Source organism: Ischnura elegans, chromosome 5, assembly GCF_921293095.1.
Source record: "Ischnura elegans chromosome 5, ioIscEleg1.1, whole genome shotgun sequence".
Classification (NCBI taxonomy): domain Eukaryota; kingdom Metazoa; phylum Arthropoda; class Insecta; order Odonata; family Coenagrionidae; genus Ischnura; species Ischnura elegans.
The window spans coordinates 67,161,284-67,180,395 of record NC_060250.1 but is presented as its reverse complement, the minus strand read 5'-3'; the positions used below and the strand labels follow the sequence as shown (position 1 = coordinate 67,180,395).

The following is a 19,112-nucleotide window of genomic DNA, read 5'->3' as shown; positions in this document are numbered from 1 at the left end:
ACAATTGTATAAAACCAAAAATTGTATAAAATTATCACCTCATATGGCAAAAATATATTGTGAAAACACTCTTCCTGCTACTTTCCTGCAGATGATGTCCTCTATTTCCCGTCGAAAAATTATTAGTTAATAATAAGGTGCTGTAATTACATAGAATACGTCTGAATATTCAAGTTCTCAATTACTTCAGCTAAGATCATAAGGATACAAGCCAATGATTTTTCAAGAATACCCTCTGCTACGTCATCATTTCATCACGCGCTACCATGGTGGCGCCAGGCGCACGTAACCAGGACGGGGCTTTTTGCTAAAAAATTGTCCCCCCTACCACCTCCTGAAGTAGTATAGATTCCCCCTGAAACACCCTTTTTATCCTATGAGAGGAGTAAGGTTGTTGAGGAGAGAATTGGAGTGGGTATCAAGGGTAAAAGCAAGGTATATCTAGAGTTGTGCGAAGGATGCTAAGGTGATGAATAAAAAGGAGAAAGGGCTGGGAAAGGTTAATTCGTTGAGGAGGTGGTTTCGTTGTGTGCGTATTTCAAGGGTTTAGCGAATCTTCCTCCCTTTCTTTGAATGTACATATGTTTTCAGGTGGTTCACTTGAGTGGAAGTTGTATCGTACGCGTGAATTTATTTCTCTTCAAGAGTTGGACGCCTATAAAAAAAAAAAAATTCTCAGTATGTAGTACCTTTTGTATGTAGGGCCTGTTGAATGCGAAATGTGAATAAAAAATTATCCAAGGAAATTGTTTTGATCGTTATGCACTCGGTTATTTCAATCGATCCTCGATGCATGCGTGAAGTTCAACACTCCAAGTTTTAGGAGCACTCATTCATCACCTTTCGTCAATGTAAGTTTGCTTGGTGTTTTACGCTTCGGGAATTTTAGTACCCCCGCAGAATTTTATGGAAGGAAATTTACAAACACCTTCAGTTATTCCTGCTAATTTTGAAGGTAAAAATAGCAATTGCTGGCGATGATGACTGCACTCGATGGGCTCTGTCTCCTCTTTTCAATTCGCTAATCGCTACTTTCCATGCTTGCCATATCCCTCGGCGTGTCCCATGAAAGGGAGGGGCTTACTTCGGGTGTCTCTACTCATATTTTCTTTGAGTCTTCCGTTGCTGAATAATATTATCAAAGGCAGTCTGCGATTATACTTACGTTTCGTTTCGTGCCTGAATACTACTTCCCTCCGCCAAGGTTTACGGGTAGTGATGGATGGTCCTGGCCCCTCGATAGAATACATATATTCTTCATTTTCGCTATGAAATATTATTTTTTTCCAAAGAATTTATCCTGGTACTTTTCAATTTTTCTTCGCCTCACCTTAACTGTTTGCCTGTCATCCCATAAATGCTTAAATTCATTCTTAGAGTAACTTTTTTTTTAGCGAAAATTGCCTTATTCATCGCATGGATGTTCATAGTTGCTTTATATAAAAATAGTTTTGCGTTGTGGACGCAATTGAATGCAACGAAAAGAACCATTTCCAATTATAAATTAACCTATATTTTTTTAATAAAATGTTTTTCATCTTCTAACAAGTTTGAAACTCGTGAAGAAGAAAGTTTGAAAGAAAAGTTCCGGTTTAAGAGCTGTAAAGGAAAGGGTGAATCATAGGGGGAAAATAGTCACTTTTCCAAAATAAATAGGGTAGTTTCCTTCATCAAAGAAAACAAAAGGCAATAATTGCGATTCGTTACCCACCATTAGTGTATTCATAATATACAAATTATTTCGTTTTATAAATGCCGGTGTAGACGAATGGCAATGGTCCATTTTTATCCTCATTTGAAAAGGGCCAGATTGGCGCCCATGCGATGCCACTCCGCATGACGTCACAGGGACCTAGTTTCTATAGGAGAAGATAGGAGTTATACGTCGTCTGAGGTTACCAATGCATGCATGAGGCGCAGAGCTCAGGGAAACATGTCTTAATAATCACCTATTAAAACTGGCTATGGTCGGAAAGTTTTCCTCGTTTGATAAGGTACTAATTATAATCCTTATTTAACCCTTTATAGGTCATTGGGATAATAATTTCCCACCCCCTTCTAACGTGAATGAATTCTTTGCTACCTCATCTAAACCCTGATTGTTTTTGTTTGTTTGTCTCTCTATCTTTGTGAAATTAATTTAAATGTATTTTTAAAAGTTATTAATTAGACAGGAGCATTTTTTAAGTATTGACAATTGCTTATTTTCATAGTTTTTCCTCAAAATCCAATTTCTGTGTTTTTTGCGCGATAAAATTGGTATTTATATTTTCCACTCTTTTAGTAATTTACATTTATGAAATGAATACTATTCAATTACGTTTTCTTTTATTCACTTTATATTTTTTATTTACGATAATTATTAATTTATTTTCAAAATATTTTTTTTACGAATATTTACATGTTGAAGTTATTTTCATTATACCACAATTCAAGTTATTTCATTCTTTACAATTATTCTAATATAATATGCAATATTTCAAATAACAATTGTTGCAACTATTACGTAACTATGCGATTAGCGCAGCTCTTGAGTGGTCTCTCCTCCCCAGGCTCCGCCAAGTTGTGACGTCATTTTTTTTTTCACGCGATGAACTAGCTCAGCAGGCAAGACGGACGGCTCTTTTTTCGGCTAGGTGAACCGCTTACTTGTTATCAGCTGTTGACAAATATAGAGCTGGAGAGGAAATCTTCACGATATACGAGTGGGTAAAATGTAACTCAAATTATTTACATTGTATCGCTTGCACTAAACAGTGGTCGACTTGATGAATATTCAGGCTCAGCTAATTATCTTTCAAAAACTAAATATGTCTAGTTTGTGTCCTTTTGAGATCGTAGCTATGAAAAGGATATTTCTCAGTAGGCTCATTTCGCAGCAGTCTTCCTCAGAAACTTACAAAGAGCAGAACCTCTGCTGCACAGTTGGAAGAGAGATACTAGAAAATAGGGGATTATTTTCAAAGAGGTACGTTCATGTTTTTTTACATGTTGATAACCGAAGTCTTTTCATAATTTTTCTCGTTGACACACAGTTCTACATTACTTTATTTCGTTTCATGAATAAATGATTCCTCAAATTTTAGCCATGGAAAATTTATCGGCAAGAGAAATAGAGCTTGCACTGCTGGAAATTACAGATGATCAGGCATGTAATTCAGACTTCGGCGGAGACTCAGATGCCGATGACGGAGACCCAGTTCAATCAAAAAGAGATTGTACTGCAAAGAAAGCAAGGAAGTCCATCCCAGTGCGATTGTCGCCCGAGTCCATGATCCCTGGTACATCGGGCATTCAAGCCAAGGGGAAAAGGAAGATCGAGGCTAGTACCTTGAAGACAGTTGTTGAGGGTGAGTCGGAGTCTGATGACTCAGATTACGTTCCCGAAGATTACAGCAGTGATTCGTCCTCAGTGTCAGTGCAGTCTATAAGAGGGAAATTTTCTAACTCCAGTGAAAGTGAACCCGAAGGTGGAGTAAGGATCTTCGACCATGATGAAACAGAAGAGTTCAGATGGAGTAAACGGGGGAGAGATCCTAAAACGTTCACTGATGCTTCATTCAATCAGCATATAGGCCCAAATATTGCTCCGAAAGATTTACATTCTCCGCTAGCATTTCTCTTACATTTCATCACGGATGCATTTCTCGTTGAAGCTGTGGCACAGTCTAATTTGTATGCCGAACAACACGAGCAGAATTTAGAACTAACCGTTGAGGAACTCAAAGCATGGCTAGGGATTATTATTTTTATGGGATTCCATTACTTGCCCAGCATCAGGTTGTTTTGGTCGACAGATGAAAACTTTCATTGTGAACGAGTTGCTCGTATCATGTCATTGAATAGATTTTTAAAAATATTGCGCTTTTTACACATCAATGACAACACTAAAATGCCCCCCAGAGGGTCACAGAATTTTGACCGCCTCTATAAAATTCGCCCGTTGCTGAATCAGTTGTCCGAAACATTTCCCTCGGCATATTCACCTTCTAGGTTCCTTTCTATTGATGAGAGCATGGTAGCATTCAAAGGGAGATCCACAATGAAGCAGTATATGCCTCTAAAACCAATAAAACGGGGATTCAAGGTGTGGCTTATGTGTTGTGCTGCTACCGGCTATTTGGTTTCTTTTGATGTATATACAGGGAGGGATGGTGACGGATGTCCCGCTAAAGGTCTCGGGGGAAAAGTGGTTAGTAAACTTATCAAAGGTCTTGAGGGATTGTTCTATTGTCTTTTCTTTGATAGTTTTTTTTCTTCTTTATTGCTTATGTCCGATCTTTTGAAAAAAAAATTATTTAGTTGTGCAACAATAAGACCAAACCGAAAATATTTTCCTGATGGCGAGCTGGTAAAGAATAATAAGATGAAGAAGATGGATATTGACTATGCCATGGCAGGGGACATCAGTGTATGCAAGTGGCTCGATCGTGGAAAAAAACCTGTATGTGTAGTGAGTACGATGCACAATCCAGCAAATCCTACTAAAGTTCTGAGGAGAAATAGAATTGGCAACCGCGAAGAAGTGCCATGTACAGAGGCTATTGTGGATTACAATAAATATATGGGTGGAGTAGACAGGTTTGATCAATACCTATCTACATATAGTATCGCGAAAAAATCACGTCGATGGTGGGTAAAATTTTTTTACTATTTTTTTGACTGTGCCATAGTGAATAGCTTTATTGTGTATAAAGAAATACTGAAGCATAAGGGGCAAAAACACTTGAGTCATCTAAATTACAGGTCAAAACTGGTGAATGAACTAATTGGTAACCACTGTTCTAAGAAAAAATCAGGTTATTTGCCAATGAAAGGCTATGCAAAAAAGCGAAGAAGCTCAACCGGTGCTGAAACAGTGAAAAATACAATTCGACTTATGAATGTAGGTTTGCATATGCCAGAAAAAATTGAAACATATCGGAGATGTGCAAGTTGTAGTACCAAAAAGAAAGAGAAAAGGAGCAACGTAATATGTAAAGAATGCAATGTGGCTCTGTGTAAGGACTGTTTCAGTCAATTTCACAAGTCGTAATGCGCAAAATTATGTTATTTATAGGAGTGAAAATTCTTTTTTTATCAGTATTTTGTCAATGTAAAGTATTTTGTAAACGCAGGAGATAAAAGTTCATTCACTCTCCCAATAAAAAAAATTATCTAAGATAATTTGTTCATATTTATCAGAAAGAATCAGCACAGAAAGGTTTATCATTGTACCAAAATGTATAAGGTGAAGTAATGATTGCCCCTTGAACGAAACGCAACCCTCAACGCGTGAAACTGCAATAAGTTGAATGTTAAATATGCAACAAAAAACGCATAAGGAAAAAATTGTATAAATAGTTATTTATTTATGAAATAATAATAAATCATTCAGTAAAAGATGGTGGCTGTAGATAAAAATATAGAGGACATATTAAACTTGCAAAAATTCTAAATTTTTTAAAGTTTATAGTAAAAAATAACATTTTGGGATAAAAATTTAGAAAAAAAACTTTTTATTTAATCATGTAAAATATTCATTATGCACCCTGCCAAATTTTGTAACTTTTTTCAAATCGCAAGTCTTTTGACCGTTAAAGGGTTAAGCCAAGCGCTACCAGGCGGCAGGGCACTAGGCTACCCGCTGGCAGCCTGCGACGTATCAGCGCTAAGCCTCGCCTCAAGGTCACCTCACCGGGCAGAGGGGGAACCAGAAATACGACGTACGGAAAGATTTCCCATCATTCCTACTAACGCGTCGCGTTTTCGCGCGCTTGAAAATTTTCACTTTTCATTTAATCGCGAAAAATAGATATTATCATTTAAAAATCTAAGAGCGTGAAATACGTACTCCAGGAGTAATAATCTTTCGATTAAGGCAATAAAAAAATAATAGGAAACCACCCTATTAGAGATGATACTTCGATATTTTTGCGGGAATATCATATATGATAGACCTTTTATGAGTGTAGGAGTGTGAGGTACTTGAAGAATTGAATAAGGAGTAGATAAGAGTGAAACATCGAACTTTAGTTTTCAAGCAGTGAAATGTCCTAGGAGAGGTGGCAATTTTAAGGGTAAAAAGTAAGAAGAAGTGTTATGTACGTAAATCACTTTATGAAACGAGTAGCTTTGTACGCGGTAACCCGCACAGGTGCAAAATTTAATACACCAAGGATGGAATTTGCCATGAAAAAATCATTTGGATCTTTGCGACGAAATAAGAGGTGATTTCACTGGAAATGGCTTAGCAAACACGACCACTGTCTCCTGTGCCGCAGATTTTCATTCCTTACTTTCAATCATCAAAGAATAGGGTAGTTTCCTTCATCAAAGAAAACGAAAGGTATTGATTGCGATTTGTTACCCACCATTAGTGTATTTATAATATACAAATTATTTGGTTTTAGAAATACCGGTTTAGACGAATGGCAATGGTCCATTTTTATCCTCATTTGAAAAGGGCCAGATTGGCGCCCATGCGATGCCACTCCACGTGACGTCACAGGGACCTAGTTTCTATACGAGAAGATAGGAGTTATACATCGTCTGAGATTACCAATGCATGCATGAGGCGCAGAGCTCAGGGAAACGTGTCTTAATAATCACTTATTAAAACTGGCTAAGGTCGGTAAGTTTTCTTCGTTTGATAAGGTATTAATACTTAATCCTTATTTAAGCCAGCACTACCAGCCAGCAGGGTACTAGGCTACCTGCTAGCAGCCTGCGTCGTATCAGCGCTAAGCCTCGCCTCAAGGTCACCTCACTGGGCGGCAGCGGGAACCAGAAATACGTCACACGGAGAGATATCCCGGCATTCATACTTACGCGTCGCGTTTTCGCGCGCTTGAAAATTTTCACTTTCCATTTAATCGCGAAAAATAGATATCGTCATTTAAAAATCTTAAAGCGTGAAATACGTACTCCAGGAGTAATAATCTTTCGATTTAGGCAATAAAAAAATAATAGGAAACCACCCTATTCCCAAGTATTCATCAATAAATGTTGTCCTACTGAAAAGTATATTTAATTATTTTTCTGCGAAAGTGAAAATTTGTCGCATATTAGTTGAAACTTTGCAATAATGCCTTTTTCTCTAGGGATCATAGGAATCTAATTTTCTTTTTCATATCATCAGAAAAGTCATAGGAGGTATGTAGCCATAAATAGGCTTCGCAGGTGCTTCAGGAGTATGTAGGTGTATATATAATATTACATTTTGTAGCTCGAAAAGGCTGGATACCCCAGAACAACCGTTTTCATGGTGCATGCCAAGTGCATCCAAAAAAATGTTTGCATTGCCATAGCCTGGTAACTAAGGAGTAGCGACCCCATATTTATGGAAAAAAATGCTTAAAAGTGTCTCCCCTACCACCTCCTGAAGTATTGCAGATTCCTCCTGAAATACCTTATATAAGGCTTATTATATGAGAATCTTGTACTTGAAAATGGCCTAACAGCCAAACGTCTAAAAAGTAAATAAACTTATTCCATTATTATATACATGCGCTTTTATGACAGAAAGATTATTCAGGCTTCAGAGAATGAAAGAAGGTGAAAAAAATACTAATGATCGTAATCACATCTCTCTCGACTAGGATGTAGCTTAACTACCCCTAGATTGAAATTAATGATACGTGTAAGTTTTATGTATTGAAAAAATTTCACAATATTACTCCTGAAACACCTCCATTTGTGAACTACACGGCAAATTATACGGCAACCTGAAAGAGAATGTTTTTTTTTTTTTTTAAAGAAGACCATCTAAATTCATTAAGTGTCCCTGTTACGCAGTCATTTCAAACTTATTCTTCAAAATGAAAGGCAGCCTGTACGCTAAACACCTTACCGGGTGCATCTCAGCTTTGTCTGAAGGAAAAATAAGACTTAAAGCACTTTAAATATGCCACGAGGGTACTTAATATTGATTTAAGGTACTTAACCGAGGTCCCAAGAGGTGATCACCATGGTGGCTGAATCCATCAACGCATAGAATTGCTTGCTGATAGAAATCTTTGGATTCTCTAGGCAACGCGTTAAAGAAAAATAGTACTGAGCAGCAACGTAGTGTATTTTTTTTAAAAGCCTTACGTATAGATATAAAGTTGAGAAACATCTTGGGAATAACATTATTTTATTAGTTCGATCCATCCTTAGTTCAAGGCGTAGGTGGACCTTGGAATTTAATTGGCCACTAACTAGATCATTCAATTTATCGCTAATATTTTTAATAATGTTTGAAACAGCATGAAATATCATAATGACATCATAGGAACTAGGAGTTGTAAATAATTCCAAGGTGTTTCACTGATACATTCGGTCAATAAGGAGAGCAGTTGGTGAAAAATAATGCAATTAAGATCAACAATTAAATGACGGAGTACGATCATTTTTCAATCGGAGGAAAATTATTCCAGAACTAAAAATTTTTTAAATCACTGATGGAAATAGATAATGAAAGGAGATTTATTTTCGCAAAGCATTGATTATATAGCTTTTCACAATGATAATGCCAATCGGTGATTGATAGGCCATAAATACGCAAGTGGAGATGACTAAATGGACTATTTTTCTTGTTTTTTTACTATCAAGGGCAAATTACACGTAATTATGCTCTTAAGGGAAATTTGCAGTGATTACACTGAATTAAGAAAATTACGATACTGTTTTTCCATTGAATTTCAATTGAATGAATTTATTGATACTTGAAATGGAATCTCCTGATTGTTCACAAATTCTGAGGACAATTTATCGACCGCAGGACAAAGACTAATATTATTCTTGAAATACTTAAAAATTGGCTTTCTATCATTACTGTCAACCCAAATGATTGCCCCAATTATGATTTAAAATTTCAATTGAACAATTTTACATCATTGACATAAAAGCAACTTTGCTGAATGCAGTAAATTGCTTGAGTCTTATTTTCGGTCTATTTGGGGATTTATCTTTCAAATCATATTATTATTAGATTTAATTCATATAAATATAAAAGACTATCGCGATTTCGATGAAAAATTTGCAAACCAAAAGAACCAGGGATTTTAAATTAAAAAATCTGTTTACATCAGTAATGTTTACGAATTATGATGTTATAATGTTAACTGTTTAATGTTCTTATCCATCATTCTACAGAAGTATTTAGCATTCATGCGAAGAGAGTTTCAATATTAAAGTCACATTGCTCCTTCGCTGATTTAATTTAATAAGTTTAAATTTCTGTAGCATGACCAGTAAAGGTGAATGGGCCGATTTCAGACGGGACGACTTTTCGCCGGCCGCCGTTCACGGCGCCGTGAAATGCAGAGAGTCATCTTGTCTGAAAGCGGTCACAATTTCACGGCCCGTGCCGTAAACGGCGGCCGGCGAAAAGTCGTCTCGTCTGAAAGCGGCCTAATTACGTTAAAAATTCTACAGAAGCGCATTCCGCCTCCACCGCGGCGCCGTCCACGGCACGGCGCCGTGCATTCAAATAACCATAGGTCTCTTACTGATGCATGCATTTTCCTAACCAAATATCGATCTGTCGGTAGCGTATACTTAATACGTGCATACGCCGGGGATGAATCGATGAAATGTGTTCCGGTTTTATCTCCAACGGCTGCATTATGTAGCTATAGAGTAATTTTTTATCAGGATTTGTATTACTGGCTATTCTTATTTTCCGCCTGAAAACATTTAAGGTGGTCGGTGGTTTGGATGATACTTTCATTAAGACACAAAACATAATGCCATCTTCGACATGCACATTCATCTGAATTAATAGTAAAATGAGATTTTTTGCCACATTTCATTAAAGTGAACAATAAGTGATAAAAATAAGTCACATCTTATGAAAAATATCCTAAATAACATTTATATCAACACATTGTGTGTAAACAAACATGTTCCATGGATAGACGGCGACGAAGTTAATTGTGCCGGTAATTTACGAATGACGCAGTAGCAGTGACAGATGCGCGTTGCGAAGCATGAAGAATACAGGAGCGACTGGACGGGAGGGAGGAGCGAAGCTTTTGGGTTTTCGGATCACGGCCGGGGCCCGTCAGCCATCCACCTCGACAATCGTCCACAAATTGCTCGATACACATGCGTACGAGCAGTAGAATTGTTTGAGTCGTCTGCTCAGGTAGAAGCGGGCGGAGTAAAGACACAGGGCGGAAAACCTGCCTCTTAATGTTCGCACCAAAGAAAAAAATATTCAAAATATTCTCTTTCATGTCTCTCCGAAGCAGTAAAATCCAGTTTACCCTGCGGATTACATAAGGATGATACCCAGCTAATTCAGCCGTAGAGAATCATTTCCGATGCTGAGCTTTTGCTTATCTTTCTTCCATTTTCTTACATTTCTTCCTTCCTTATAGACCCGAAATAAATTTTTTTAAGAATGGCAGGAAAAGACAAGTTCTCACACGTTTGGAACTCGTAGCCATGCATTTGCATGTACATTGTACAGTCCATTTACTCTTTTACAAGGATACAAAGAACTATTAAACTTAAAAAATAGAAAATTTGGGTGGACATAAAGCCCATGACCTTCACCCGCTAAATGCGCTCCTGACTGTGAGAAACTTAAAAATAACCAGCTCACAAACCATTCCATCGTAAAATTCGATTCACTTTCAATTTCTTTCAGTCGCTTTCACGATATACATCCACGTATTAAATTTCACATCCCCGAGTTTCCACAAGTATTTCGTCGAAGTCGTTTCATAAGATGTCAACTGCGGCCAAGTTAGTTTCGAGGAAAAGTGGGTTTGACCTCTAACGGCTGCTTTATGTAGCTATAAAGTAAATTCTTTTCATCAGGATTGGAATTATCATAATCTTATTTTCCACTAGAATGCAGTTAAGGCCGGTCGGCGGTTTGCAGTGGCGGATCCAGGATAGGGTCAGGGGGCGGGGGGGGGGGGGGGGGCTACGAAAAAAACACTGGACCAAAACACCAAGAGTTAGCTGTACCAACGAACATATCGCGGCGGCGCCTCTATCCTTTTCCCTTCCCTTCCTTCCCCTCCTCTAGCTAGGGGGGGTTTTAGGTGCAACTAATACTTACGAGTGTGGGGGTATTGCATACCTACCAGGGTAAGCAGGCGTTGCGGGGATCCTCCTCCAGAAAAATTTGAAGAATAATGGTTCAAAATGGCGTGTTTTACGGCTTTCTCATGAGGGATATATGATAAATCCTAACACTATTCTATAAGTAATACTGATCCAAATAAGTAAAATGGATTAAACTTAAAAATTTCTACGAGCTCTGGGGGCGGTTTTATCCCCCAAACCCCCCCCCCCCCCTCGCTGCGCCACTGGTATTGGTGGCTCAGGCTTATTTCGGCACTTCAAATACATGTGAAGATGTCGTATGACTAGCCGAGGGTGTGAGGTCCGTTTGGGTGACAGCGATTGGGTGCAAACCGTGGACTGCAAGGTCCTCCTCCCCTCCTTTTGAACTTCCATCGGACAACTCTCGCCGGCTCGACTGTACACTCGCACGCGTATGCGTTGGGCAATTTGCGGGCGATGGCGGGCGGTAGAGGGTGGCCGGCAGGAACCAATCCGTGATCCGAAACCCCAAAAACCTCTCCCCTACTGTTCTGTCGTGTCGCTCTCGTGTCCTTGGTATGCATCGCAACGCGCATCTCTCCCGGCCACTGCGGCCGGCGCATTATTCATAAATTATCGAAATAATGAACGCAGTCTCCATCTACCCCCGATTCTAAGGGTGACGACGGAGAGACAGGAGAATTTTAAATTGTCATTTTAAAATTCTCCGGTCATATTTTTCAAGAAAATTTATTTCTCCTCATAATGTTGCCAAGGTAACCGAGATGGCTGGATGGTACACGTGGGGTTGCACGAGGCATGGATAAACCGTTAAAATTTACCGTGCTGGCCTTAGTACTATAGATCTGTACCCCAGCGCTGAACATTTTCAATACTTCTGTGTTATTTCTTAACAACCAACGTTTGATGCGAGGAATAGGTGTTTGATATTACGATTTTTTTCTTTACTTTACATGGAGGCTATTAGCGCTCTGTTAAAAAATAGCAAAGTACAACCTTTTAAAAGCCAGATGGCATAATATTACGCCTGTAGCAAAAACGAAGGACTTCACGTGCCATAATATCACGCCCATATCACGCAAAGTGTTTTAAAAAATAGCTTAGTCATGTCCACCCAACAATTTAGAGCCAGTTTTACTATGTCTGGTTTGCTCTGACCTTAAGATGATACAGCCAACCACTTCACCTGGCTATAGCTGAAGGTTCTGGTTAGCTTGAAATCTGATCTTATACAGAAACTAAGCAGAACTTTCACCCACCTCAAAGTAAGGTTACAGGCTGTACCAGATTATGGTTAACGATATTATAATATAATACATAATAAAACCGGCTCTTAGTAAGAATACAATCTAATTACGGAGTGAGTTATCCTTCATCTACATATAATTATATTTTGGCTTACGCAACATATAAGCGATAGCGAAGTTTTTCCTCCAGGATATAAAATTTACAGACGCGATCGACGCAATAGAACAGGTGGCGGAGTTTTTGTAGTGCAGTTAAATCACATTTACACAACGCCGCCCATGAAATAATTGACCACAAAATTGAAAGCGTATGGTGTACAATTAGACAACGAAACAAAAGGAGTATTCATGTTTGTTCTTTTTATAAACCTGCGAACTCTGAGTGACAGTAAAAGTGTAATAGTTATAGGGGGAGATTTAAATCTTCCATCTATGAATTGGGATACTTGCACTGTAAAACCGAATTCAAGAAATAGAGAAATCAGAGAGATCTTACTCAACGTACTTACAAGTAGTTCACAAGCCTACGATAGGAAATAAGATAGTAGACCTTTTAGTATTAAGATATCCTAAGTTGATAAAACAAATCGATATTATTGTCGGTATAAGTGACCACAGAGTAATTTTTTCCAAGTTAATAATTGACGTATTGTCAACTGTAAAGCCAAAACGCAATATTTACTTATTTGATAAATACAACTTCATGAAATTTGGCGAGATGCTTAACGACTTCTATACAAAATTCGTTGCTAAAACAGAGGATAAAAGCTCAGATGTGACCTGGAAATACTTCTTAGAAATTCTGCGCCAAGGAATCAACGATTATATTCCGCAAAAACTGATAAGTGATTATAAAGAACCACGCTGGTACAGCAACGATGTCAGAAGGGACCTTAGGAATCAGAGAAAACTATACAACTTGTACAAAAAGTCTATTGCGTTAGGTCATAAATCGAAGAGACTTGAAGCAAAAGAAAGTTGCGCTGCACAACGCTCAATAACTACGAAATCAATGTGTTAGGCACTACGAAAGTTCAAGAAAAAAGTACTCGGTGAATTACTCGAAGAAAATCCGAAATCCTTTGGCCGTACGCGAGAGAGCTTCAAGGAAAATCCCCAACCGTAGATTCGATATTTGACAAAGATGGTAAACTTGTCACCGAAAATATTGACAAAGCTAACACGTTAAATTCCCACTTCGAAAGTGTAAACGCTACTGACGATACTGAATTTAATTTAGACATCCCATATACTGAAGGACTGATGGGAGAAATCTCTATACAACGCGATGGGATAACTAAACAATTTCAATCGATAAAGAAAAGTAAATCTCCGGGATCGGAGGGGATATCCGCGCGTGTCCTCCAGGAGTTAGCTCCGTAGATCGCACCTTACTTAGAGGTAATATTCAAGAAGTCACTATCTGAAGGAAAGTTACCGTTACCAAAAGTTAAATCAGAGAGGGACGACCAGCTTTCATCGCGACCACCACTTAAGGGGAAGATCTTCGGCGTATTTTACTTCAAAATGTATTTATAGCATAGATTTTGAACATTTTATGATTTTTTACGATAAATTAAAAAAATTCAGACTAGAATGGGGAACTTGCATGAATTTTTTTTATTTCACAGGCGGACAGAAAATTATTTTCTGAATACAACAAAGAAAACCGCATGTAAATCTGAGTTTTCCTTCGCGAGATATTTAATGATAAATATAACGAATTTTAAAGCGCGGGAAAAACGCCCTCACCCCCCAAGCCACTGCCGACGAAGCCTCGATGACGTCAAAGGTGCCTAAACATCACGCGAAGCTATTGTTGTGATTGTTTGTAATAGTTGCCAGCAGTTGTGAGAGCTTCGTTTGTTAGACGTGTTGATTATTTTATATTTAAAGATAAATATCCGATGATAGAGGCTTGGAAGCCCTCGTATTTTGCATTATTTATAATATTAATATCTGAGTAAGGGCATAAAATATAAAACTGGAGCAGTTAAACCAAAAATTTGATAATACCTAAATAACATCGTTGTAGGAGTCTGAGCCACGGCCATTGGAAGGGGGATACGTTAATTGTAAGTTGATGTTATCGACGGCATATCATTCATTTAAGTATGTAATTAGAACGATTTTGATGTTTACTAATGTCCGCTTAGCTTTTATATACAATAACTTCATCCGTTTATTCGTAGGTACCGGAGAATTCGTCGTTTAGGACTGTCTGTGCTTGTATTATGGGGTGAATTCCAGTCAATGCAACTTTTTCTCGCTGATTGGAGACATCTAGGAACATTTTTGTGCCAAAATAGTGTTATTTTCAACGTGACATCTCCCGTTAAGCTACTGCTAATAATAACAGTGCCAGTGGTTGTAATGCACATAGTTTGACAAGGTTGAAAAATATCGGCCAAGAGTTATCAGTGTTCCATCGTGATTGAATTGTAAAAAGTGCTATTACGCTATCGATAAAAGTCTAACAGTAGTGTAAAACTTGTCAGTGGCGTGCTAATCTCCGTTGTTCACCGTAGATATGACATTTCACGATCATGCTATTGAAATAAAAACTGTGTGTGAAGTTTGTTATTCCATTATTTCAACGAAAAGTAGTGAGAAATGTCACCTGTGTCACTTGTGTGGGCTAATTTAAGGGTTTAAATCAGTGAATAAATAGTTGTTTTCATCATAACGAGTTCTGTTATTGTAAGTTGTACGTGATGAATATAAGAATAGTAGTGACTTCCAGTTTTTGGTAATTGTATTTGCCTATTTCCCACTATTTTTTTATGGTATATGCTAGTATATTGTTTATGGATTTACCTATATTATTGAAATAGGTTGTAGCTTGTGTGTGTGTTGGCAACGGAACCGATTCGCGATCTCACATGTGGATTGTGTGCAGACTGTTTTGCTCTGAATTCGTACCGTAGGACGGATAGGACTACCTTCTCCGTTAATCCGGCGTTGCCAAATTCAACAGCACAGCTTACGATTGTTATCCTCCAGTATTACAAGTTTCTTTTACAACTCGATTTGCCGCCGGCGTATAGCAATAATCTGTCTTAACAAATTCCATGAGGGTCGTGGCATCAATTTTTGGTGTCCTAAAAAAAGGCTGGTGTCCTAACACCCCATGCCACGCGCCTTTTAGGCGGCTTGCTGGGTATTATGTAGACATAGATGAATTTCAGGTGTACTATTCGAACGAGTGGCAACGTTATCATCCATTTTTCTGATAACCAAAACACACGAAGTGAAACGCTTGTACTTCATCATCCCGATGCCGCATTATTAATATCACTAGTAATAATCTAGGCACAATAGCAATAGGAAAACTTGCCCAAGAATAACAGAACAAAATAAAGTGACGATGAGCGGCTTAATACTCCCTCAAAACAAATTTTACACCATCCGCTCAGCGTATTTCCCTACTCCCTACGGTTGTTTAGGCACCTATGACGTCACGCCTGGCCTCGGCAACGCTCGGGTGTCTTCGCGCAGTGGTCGGCTCAGAGAAATTTTTCTCGATTTTAAATGCAATTTTTTTATTTCTTTTGATGTTGAATGGAGAAACTGAAGGTATTTTTGCGAGCTAATGTATCCATTTGACTTATTCAAAATAGTTTTTAGAGCAATCTACGACCCATGCAAGTTCCTCAATGCCGTTTAAATATATAAAGCAAATGCTCGACACAAAATTACTACCATCATTTGTTGAAGTCCTTCATGGTTCGGGGAAAACGAATTCCCATATCTGTAAATATCCCTGCAAAATATCTCTCTTAATTTACAGCTTCTATCGGACCTATTAATGCACACAAAAAAGGGGATCGTTTAAAAATTTAAATCACGTCAGACTGTAAAATTACTAGCATTCATTTGATAACAAATTCTGACAGACATCGGCTAATCATAACCAGAAATGGAATCAAGCATAAATCAAATAAAATGAGGCATAATCCCGTAAAAATAAATCTCCTTGAGCTACGTAAGCAGTCTTCAGCTAATGAAATTAGTGCACTAATTGAGTCGTCTATGATAGGATCTCCAGCGTTCATGGTAAGTTACGATGTGTCGAGAGGAGGCAGTTGCCTCGTTACTCCTCCCTCGCACCAAAGCGAGGGCTGAATGCGAAAACGAGACGCCGAGCTCTATAAATGGCGCACTCACCTCACCAGGGACAGTACCGGCTACAAGCATTCATTCTCACCTGCATTGTCTCCGGCCGTGTCTGTCAAGGGGGCCCCGCCCAAGACGGGCAACTCGCGTGGTATCCCCGCGCCATCTCGTGAAAGCGACGCTGAACTAAATTGGAAAAATGCCCTCGACGACGCATCCACTGCATTGGAGTCGAAAAAGTAGGAAAAGAATGAGAGCCACGCAAGGAATATTTTCTGGGAGCTCAGGCGTAGTGATGGAAAAATGTCGGTCAGCATTGATTTTTCGAGAAAACGCGTTTAAATCGAAACAAAAAGCTTGACTTTTCATCAAAAATCGAAATTTGAACCGAAAGATCGATTAATCGAAAGGATCGATTGTTTTTTGAAAACATTTGGTACAAAAGAAAGTTTATTATATATCCGTGAAGGACTCAAAATACACATTTGAGGTCCTGAAAAAAATCCTTAAAAATCTACTTGGGATACACGCGTCAATTATTGGTGGTAAAAATTTACAAATGCGCGCACATTTAAGTGTTGGGATCACCGGTTGGAACCATTCGGCTTCGCTAAAATTTTCTAGATACATTTAACAGAATAACTGAATGCATTGTTTTCTTTATGAAGGAGACCGTACTTTCCATTTTACCGGCCTTAGAAAAAAGTCTCTCTCATGAGACGGATGACTTGACCATAGGCCGGTAGAGACGCTGCTGAAATCAAACGAAATGGTCACTTTCAAAGTTGCATAAATCGAGTCTAGGTCGAAGCTCGAGGATCAAGGCTCGATCTCGATTTCCTCGATGTTTAGCAATCAAAAATTCGATATCCGATTTTAATCGAAATCGATTTTTCCATCCCCACAAAATTTCACGATGCGCTTCACTCGAGCGAAACAGCCGGGCGATAAATGTCTGTCACAATTGTCTGCATCTTAGCATAAATTCCCAGCGAATTAGGTCAGTTTCAATGTTTTCTATCCAGATCAAGATAGAGAACACGTAGCGTGTTCTTCAAGAAAGAAATATTACTTCTCAGCAATAAAAACAACCACCCCATGCCAGCGTAATGGAAAGTTCAACAGAAGTAGGAGAGATGCCGAATTACTGAGGCACGAAACTAAACTGTAAGCTGAAAGAGTAAGCCTGTTCGAAATAGTTATTATATTGTGATGGTCCAATTTTTTTGGCATTCCTTACACATTCGCCTGTATTGAAGGTATAGAAACATCGCGTACGTTGCACTGGGCCCTACAAGATATTCTCCCTGCCGCGTACCCCAACTCAAGGCTTACGTAAGAATCTCCATCCCAGACAAAGTGAATTGAGTGGGTGAGAAGCCAAATGGTACAAGTGATTTCTTTTTTCTAAACATAGTTAGGCACAGATTTAGGTATATAAAACAAATGAGAGCAATTAGATACATAGTAGTGCGTTTGATTTTCCACTCGATGTCAGCACTGAACAGAGACTCGCTCGTATCCCTTGGCAACCACGTTTTGGTGTATTTATTCTAACAATTAACTTTACCTAACTCTGTTGAGAAAAAAATCACTTGTACCCCTCGGCTTCTCACCCCCTAAATTGATAACGCTACTTTGATCAAATTTTAACCAATTCATTTTCATTTACACATTGTTCAAGCGGAAGGCGGAGATGATAAAATTAAGATAGCATTTTGCCATTATACTATCAAACAGAAAAAAATTCAGGCCTTACATTTTTTCTGAATATACTGAACGAAAAAGCCCCCATATCAATATTAACGGAGAAATAATTGGCTTGCTGAGATTTGCTGACGACATAGCAGTCAAAGCCGATACAGAGAATGACTTGAAGAAGACTTTGACAAATATGGAAAGGACAACGGCCTGATATTAACTGATAATCAACAAAAAGAAGACTAAGGTATTACGCAGCAAAAGAAAGGAGGCTAGGACAAAAATTAAACTAGGATAACAAAAACTTTAAGAGGTGAATGATTTTAGTTATCTATAAAGCAAAATAACTAACGATGGACGAAGCAAGAAAAAATAGCCAGTAGAAAAGCTCAGGCGATGAGGGCTTTCTACAAAACGAAGAACATTTTTACAGCTAAATATAGAGAATAAAAACATAGAAGTAAGAAAGCAAGTCATCAGATGCTACGTTTGAAGTGTGTTTCTCTTTCAGTTATTTAATTTAAATTGCCTGTAACAAATTATGACGGCCATCAAAGAAAAAACTAATGAGTTCATGCCTAATTCTCTTTTTCACTATCCCTCACTATTACCTAATTTCTAATCAGAATTTTTTACAATCTCCTCCTTGATTTACGTAAAAGTATCGTAAACAGAGATTTTACGAAAAATGCCGCAATGTATACGGTGAAATAAAGTCAAGTGCCTTGTAGAAAGAAAGCCAAGTGGCACTAATTCGGCTCCTCCCCGAGCTGCCCAGCCAGGAGGGCAACAAGCAAAATTAAAACACAGATTTTATGCATCCTTTGGATAGATTTTTAATTTTCATAGTTTCTTGGTTAATTATAACTAGCCACGGAATGACAAACAATTATTGAAATAAGGTTTTTTTCTATTACATTTCCAACTATAGTTTGCTACCATCTTGACATTTTAGACATAGCATAACACTTTCTCTATCATGCCAGGGCTTGCATATATAGG

General features: G+C 38.3%; 1 protein-coding gene across 1 annotated transcript; it reads left to right on the top strand.

Annotated features, from left to right (window-relative positions):
- Positions 1-2,792: 2,792 nt before the first annotated feature.
- Positions 2,793-16,652, top strand: LOC124159711 (piggyBac transposable element-derived protein 4-like). The gene is made up of 3 exons (XM_046535622.1): positions 2,793-2,968; positions 3,087-4,224; positions 16,469-16,652. The coding sequence occupies exons 2-3, from the start codon at positions 3,089-3,091 to the stop codon at positions 16,650-16,652; spliced, it is 1,320 nt and encodes a 439-aa protein (XP_046391578.1). The 5' UTR covers positions 2,793-2,968; positions 3,087-3,088.
- The last annotated feature ends 2,460 nt before the right edge of the window (positions 16,653-19,112 follow it).